The 7,164-nt window shown below is 38.5% G+C and overlaps 1 protein-coding gene across 1 annotated transcript in view; it reads right to left on the reverse strand.

Moving 5' to 3' along the window:
- xpnpep2 (X-prolyl aminopeptidase (aminopeptidase P) 2, membrane-bound) overlaps positions 1-2,669 on the reverse strand; it is a 22,819-nt gene extending 20,150 nt beyond the window's left edge. The window contains exons 1-4 of the mRNA XM_015388507.1: positions 2,542-2,669; positions 2,057-2,118; positions 1,711-1,821; positions 1,552-1,615 (exon numbers count right to left, since the gene is read on the reverse strand). Coding sequence (XP_015243993.1) covers positions 1,552-1,615; positions 1,711-1,821; positions 2,057-2,118; positions 2,542-2,590 — 286 coding nt within the window. The 5' untranslated portion in view covers positions 2,591-2,669. The remainder of the gene's footprint in view (positions 1-1,551; positions 1,616-1,710; positions 1,822-2,056; positions 2,119-2,541) is intronic.
- Positions 2,670-7,164: the final 4,495 nt, after the last annotated feature.

Genomic DNA, 7,164 nt, shown 5'->3' on the forward strand with positions numbered 1-7,164 from the left:
GACTTTTTTCCATTGAAAACTCACGTTTAGAGAATGCTACAAATAAAAGTCAAATTTCATTCAACATGCGTTTATTTTTTTTATAATTAAGTGTTACACGTGCGCTAAAAAGTGCCCTTCCTCCCCCTCCTGAGCACCTGCCCCCCAAAATGTCTGTGCACGCCTCTGGTAAACAGTGTGGGAGAAAAAACATAACCTGACAACAGCCAGATGCATGGAGCTAGGCGGAGCGAGACATGCATCTGGCTGTTGTCAGGTTAGAAAAAACATGGTGTGGAAAAAAAACAAAAACGCATTGATATGGAAGTTCAGAGCATTAAATATGTATGGTGCAATTATGCAGAATTTCAGATTGGTGTATTAGTGTGAGGGAATGCCTATCAAACATGTGCAAGAGAAATACATGTATGTCTATGTAACTACAAGCATCTTTATAGCTAACTTAAGCATGCCACAGGCCAATAAACAAGCTATTGTCTAGCTAGATTTATTTATCTATTTATTTTCCTGTGCATTTAGAGCTTTTGAAGAGGAATTCTTGTAGGATTTGATATGGACTATGAACCCGTGCTCTGTTCATATCGACCAAGATCCAGGATAAGCAAGTATGATGGCCTTACGTAAAAATGTCACCAGAATGACTGACTATTAGGAGGACCACTTATTTTGATGATCCATCCAGAAAAAGAACATCCTCCCCTATACCTTCAATCGTTAATAGAATAAGCTTTCACTAGCGACAATGCCCACTAAAAAATCAATTACTGCCAGTTCTTTGATGTTCCATTTTCAGTGGGACTAGTAACAATTGAAACCCCAAGCAATTAGGCACTAAAATTAGGAACAGATCTACATAACAGTTAATGATGGATATGTCTAAAAAGCAAATTAACCTGTAGGGAATCATTCTAAGCAGGTACTTATGGAAAAGGGGCATTTCAGTCCTAAGCTCATCCTCTTGACATTTGACGTACAGAAAGTCATTTTTAATCACTTAGCTATATTTCCCTTATTTTACTTTATTGGAGACATTTCTCCATAAGCGTGAGAGATGGTTGTGCTTGAAAATCCCGAAAGATCAACATTTTCTGACATACTTAGACCAACCCATCTGTCACCAACAGCTATGCTGCAATACAAAGTAACTGAAAAGTATCAAACCAAGGGGCTGGTGTATGTAGATTTCATATGGTAACAGCTGGGTAAACCACACGCACAAAAAAAGCTGTTATTTACACCAAATTTGTGCATTTTTACAGTGCCACATTCAGACGTAAAGCACAGTTTACTGATCAGGTTAGTCCCACACTACCAACTAAAAAAAAAGCCCCATCAATAATTCTGTCCACTGTTATGGACCTTATGAATCAGCAGTGAGATTACTCTCTGAGGACAGCAGCCCTGAATGAGAGGACACAATTAGGCAGAGAGCATTGAAAACAAATGAATGACGACTTGGTGAGGATGTGGGATGAAAGTAAAGGAGCTTAGATGTGGGGGTTGACTCATGATGAGGAGGAGGATGAAGAGGAGGAGAGGATTGTACTGTACCTGCAGAGCCTGTAAAACCAGTCATAAAGGCCATCCTGGCATCACGGGGGGAGATGTATTCACTCTGACAGAAAAAAAATTGCAGTAAATCAAAACCACACACACACAAACCAGGTTTTTAAACCCAGATGGATTAATTATGACAGGCACCACATGTACCAGGTGAGCATCGGTGCCAGGAATGATGTAGGCAGATATATTCAGGGAAAGCATTTGCTCACGTAGTTCCTGCAGCTGGAGAGTGGTATTTACTGCTGTGCTGGGGAGAAACTGCAACAAATGCAGACAGGAAGAAAGATGACATGCACATAGATGGAGGCAGAAGTCTCCACATTTATTTAAAACCCAGGAAGCTGCTGAATTATCTGTTTTTCCATCATGCTCTATAATCATTAACTCTGAATGACTCCACTGGGGGCAAAGTTGTCCCTTAATTGTTGATGTTTTTATGGAAAACTATAGTTTATTGTTGTGGGTATTAAAATCGTTCTTAATCGAGTCTTACCGGTGGAGTCAGAGAGCAGTTCCTCTCAGTTCGCTCAAACAAAGCAGCACTGGAAAGATTTCCTGAAAGAACATGAAGACAGATCTAAAACACTGGCAATTACAGACTGGAGCGCACATCAGATAAGCCAAACTTATTATGCTGAGTTGTTTTTTTCAGCTCTCTGAAACATATCTGCCGTCAGTGAGGCAAAGATTGGTATGGACAGAAAATCTGAATATATTCAAGCAGAAATCAAGCCAGGATATTAACCAAGTCTATGTCCAAAACTCAGAATTTTATAAGACAGCTGAAAAAATTTGAGAGCCACTGAAAGAAACTATGAAAACAGGTTTTCACTACAACTGCAACTTTAACTGATCTCTTTCGTCTATATACAACTACAAACCTATCTGTCTTACAATTTCAGTTAACATTACACCATAAACAGTGATCATCAATAAAGTGAGCAGAGGCAGAAAACAGGATGAAGACAAACTCTTTACCCGCCAGTATGGCCGCAGAAAGAGCCCACAGCAACACAGCGGAAGGCATCTTCACCGTCTACACAGAGATCCTGTCCAGACTGCCAGCTGAGCTGATGTGCATTCGGGTTATGTGACAAGGAGTGCCGGGCAATGTTGTGAGCATGTATGGGGGGGGAAAGCCGTCCCCTCTATCCCTTCTCTTGCTCCTCCTCTTCCTCACCACCTCTAACTATCCCCTCTCCCTGTAGCAAAGCAGGCTTTCATGGTAGATTTAGGATAATTGTTTAATTTCTTGATTTTGTAAAACAGGTCCTGGGCCACTGTGAACAATAACTGATTTTAAAATGTTTCCTTAATAAAACACAATTTGTGTTCAGTTAATAGCAGAAACTTATATACAAGCCATGAAAAGATGCTTTAATTCTCTCTGTCTACAACAAAACAAGATTATGTTTTTCTATCAACTGTCATAATAACAAGAGAGAACATTTTTTTCTGCAGTTTTTTATTAATCCCTTCATGACATCAGAAGCATGCATACATCTACTTGCCCTTTTCATAGAGTACAGTACAATGCCTTCTGACATTCGAGGGAAAAATTATGTGTTTGCTTCACAAGCTTCTCCCAGGTCAAAAGGGGTGCACTTCAAGGGGATACCTTAAATACATTGTTTCTTTTTGTGACTTCTCAGAAAAAAAAAATAAATAAAAATTAGTCTTGAAGATATTCAGCCTTGTGTACAATTCCCAAATGGCTAGAATCGCTAATAATCTGTTCAAGCAATTAAAACTACAATAACATAATGTTGAGTTGGGATATAGTCTAGGATAGGAAAAGTTCTGTGTCTCAGAGATGAACGTGTTTTTGTGTAAGAAGTGTGAATTAAATGAAATCAGAGAATTTTGCGGAAAAAGCAGGAAAGAGAGTGACATTGTCAACATTGACTGAAAGGTTAGGAAGAAGCCAGTAACTATAAATTATAGCTTAGAAAAGCATACAGGAAGAAACATCTTTATTTTCGAAGAAAGGCCCCTTGGTCTTATGGACCTGTATTTGAACAACAAGGCCTTTAAGTGTGAAAATATCTCCACTTTAAAGTATGAAGGGGCAAAAAATCATTTGCTGTGGATTTTTCACTGCAGGAGGTACCGATGCCCTTCAAAAAAAAAAATAGCGCCATGAAGATTATTAGGCAGAAATATCAACATGACATCTTAAGACATCTGCTAGGAAGTTGAAGCTGAGACAAGTTAGGTTTCTAAATGGGCGATAACCCTAATCATGACACCAAATCACCAAAGCTGCTGAAAATTACATTCTCTTTGGGTTTTGTCAAAAGAAACTTTGTAGAGATAATAAGGTATGTATGACAATTTGTTTTCAGATTCAAACATAAAGGGGCTTTTCTTTGTTAATGTTCTTGCTCTTTAGAACTTGAGAGATTGTGGTTCAGGTGCGTTTGACTTGGGACAGCTCAAAATGTTGTAGGACACCAATGACCCACCACTGGAGTTTAACCCACCAGCTAAAACAATTGACTAAAGGCTTAAAAAAAAAAAAAAAAACTACATTGGGAGGTGAAGTCTGAAGTCTGTTGAGGTTTTATAAAAAAAAAATAAAACACATGAAAACACAATACATACAGTAATATTAACACAGCAATGTTAAAAAGAGTATTTTGTGTCTCTTATGAACTTGTCATGATCTCAGCACTGATGTCTGGTCTGATTACTCATTTCACTTACCTGCTTAGCTCTACCTAGTTATCGTTACCGCTCATCTGATCTACCTTCATTAGTCTCTATTTAACCAGCCTTCAGACCAGCCATCAGTGCCATATTTCGAGCCATTGGTGAGATTATTCTAGCGTTCCTGTCTTCTCACTCCAGCCTGATCTCTGCCTGCTTGTGTACTGACCAAAACAGTTTCCCGACCAGTGGGTCTGCTTGCCCTTGTCCTGCCTCTCAGCCCCACTGTGTATCGTACCTGGAACTGTGACCTGACTCCGTCCTGGATTCTCCTTCGGCGCCTCTCCAGATCTCTGACCTCCTGGCTCTGACAACATACCACGTCACTAACATTGGCTTTGGCTTCACCCTCTGCCTACATTTGTCTGCTCGGTTCTGATCTCCTGCATGTCCTCCAACCACGATACATCAACGTCTGGCACATTCCCTGCTGAGTCGTGTTTGCAGCCGACTGGCTGGAACCAACCTCACCCTCTGGGCACGGACTTAACTATGAGACCAGGTTAGTGACTCACACGTTCATTATCATCCACTTCCAGAAACACGTGGTCACTAACCTGTTGTCTTCACCTGCAGAGCATCGTTCCGAAATTTGCCGACTTCGCCAATCCCGATTCTGTTTTCAATAAACTTCTGAGAAATCTTTGTCAGCCTCGAATAGTGGATCATTCACTTCTAAGCTTAACTGGAATTAAGTAAATCCTTTAATTTAACAACATTAAAAAGTTAATCTCTATTGAAAACAATTTGAATTTGAACATTTGAATTGAGAAAGCTTCCTGGAGGGGAAGCGAAACGTCTTAAAAACTTGGAAACCAAGTCCAGTGGATTGTTTTTAAACTTTTACGGAATTGAAAACAATACTGTTCCTAAATGTTACGCTTCCAGAATTGGAAAGGACCTTAAAAAAATCCATTTTGTGACTTAATGCTGAGAGACATAGTGTACTGTATCTCTTTAAATGAATATAAATTGGCAACAAGAGTTTGTTAGTCAATGTTTCTGATAAAGACTTTTAGCTATCAGTTTGAAAAACATAATTCAAATATGCATTATTTTTATGTTAGTCCTTAACGTGTTATTTCTGTTGATTATGATGTAAAACAGCATATTCACTATTCTGATTATTATTTACTGTAAAACGCAGAAAAGATCAGTGTGTCTCTAAGATACAGAGCATCCACAGCAGGCTGTTATTTCTGGTTTATTAAGGTAGAGCTCCATATATCTATGCTCCTACTGAGCCACTGAATACCTGATGTTGTTATTCTTTTAGGTGGCACCTCTGCTTCTCTGAGATCAAGCAGCTTTGAAGATGACTTCAAAACCTGGCAGCTCTACAAGCCAAACAACTCTAAAAAAGGTTTACTTAGTGTTTTTTCTCAGGAATAACAAATGTTACTGTCTGATTTTCTCTCATAGCAGTGTTAATCTAATAAAAACCTACAGGTCAGTGATGTCAGATTCAAAGCATTTCCTTGTTTCTTCCTTCAGAACTAATTTTAGATATCATGAGACCCAGACTCTAAAGTTGGACATCTTATAATCTGGAAACAGAGTAAACCACCTGATAATAATCACTCTGAAAGCCACATCTCACTAACAATATTTTAGAGTTTTGCTAGGCTCAGTCTAATCGGATGCGCTGTAGCATAGTTTTAAACCTCTAAATATCACCATATAAGAAGAAAATGAAATGCCCACTAGAATTGGAGAGAGACCAGAGGAAGTCAGGCCTAAAGGTTTCAGAACCTTTAAGAAGGAGGAAACAGCAGTCTACTAATGTCAACAAATTCTGCCAATACTGCTGATATGCAGTATCCTTGGCAAAGTTAAAGTAAACGGAAAGTTTAAAGAAAAAAATCCAGCAATACACAATGATCCAGCAATGGAAAAAACTAGGAGCTTAAATCCTGAGGCAGGGATGGAAGGTGACAGAGGGATGGGATGAGCTAATCAGGGAAAATGTGAAACAGCTGTGGCAGAACGAAAGCATGGAAACTGAGAGAGAGAGAGACTGATACAAATGAAGCTGCACTAAAACTCAAAGAAAACAGACTAAAATGAAAAGACTAACAGAGAAATCAATCAAAATTAGCAAAAAAATGATAATAATAAACTTAGAAACTAAATATAGAATATTAAACGAAAATTAAGAAACTTAGATTGCAAAAATGATTTAATGCTCTCAAACCTAAAAATATTAATACAAACAAGGAACAGTTTAAAAAACAAAAACCCTAAACCATGACACTCTGGTGTTTTTTGTTGTTTATGTTCAAAGACTTCAGCCAAGATTAAAAACCACACAAGGCAAATATTATCAACATCAGGGGCCAGACATGCTACTATACAAAGGATCATCACATATGTAGCTTAAGTACATTGGAAGTCAAACATGACAAGTACATGATTATCACAGTCTTTAAACGTGAATGAAGAAAGAGAATGACGCACCGTGCACCTAAGCACGTTGGAACAGAACAATGGTAAAATGCAAATCAAATAAAATCAAATCACTACTTAGTCAGGGGGTTAACAATACTGGAGACTAAACTGCAGATTACTATCCCTCATCCTGATTCACTAAAGTGTTAGCAACAGTGCTAACAGCTGTGCATTAATGCAGCCCCAGAAGGAAAATATTTATACTAAATATTGTAATAACCAAAAGTTCCTGGAAGAAAATCCCCCATTTCTAAGTTGTATGAAGAGGTTCAAAGGTGTGGTTAGAGGAAAAAAAATATATACATATATATAGTATTTGTAGCCAACTTTATCAACAAACAAGCATGTTTCTGCTGTTGGCTTTCACCAGGGTTTGACATCCATCCATCCATCCATCCATCCATCCATCCATCCATCCATCCATCCATCCATCCATCCATCCAT

The sequence above is a fragment of the Cyprinodon variegatus genome, unplaced genomic scaffold (assembly GCF_000732505.1).
Source record: "Cyprinodon variegatus isolate N-32 unplaced genomic scaffold, C_variegatus-1.0 Scaffold19, whole genome shotgun sequence".
In the NCBI taxonomy this organism is placed as follows: Eukaryota; Metazoa; Chordata; class Actinopteri; order Cyprinodontiformes; family Cyprinodontidae; genus Cyprinodon; species Cyprinodon variegatus.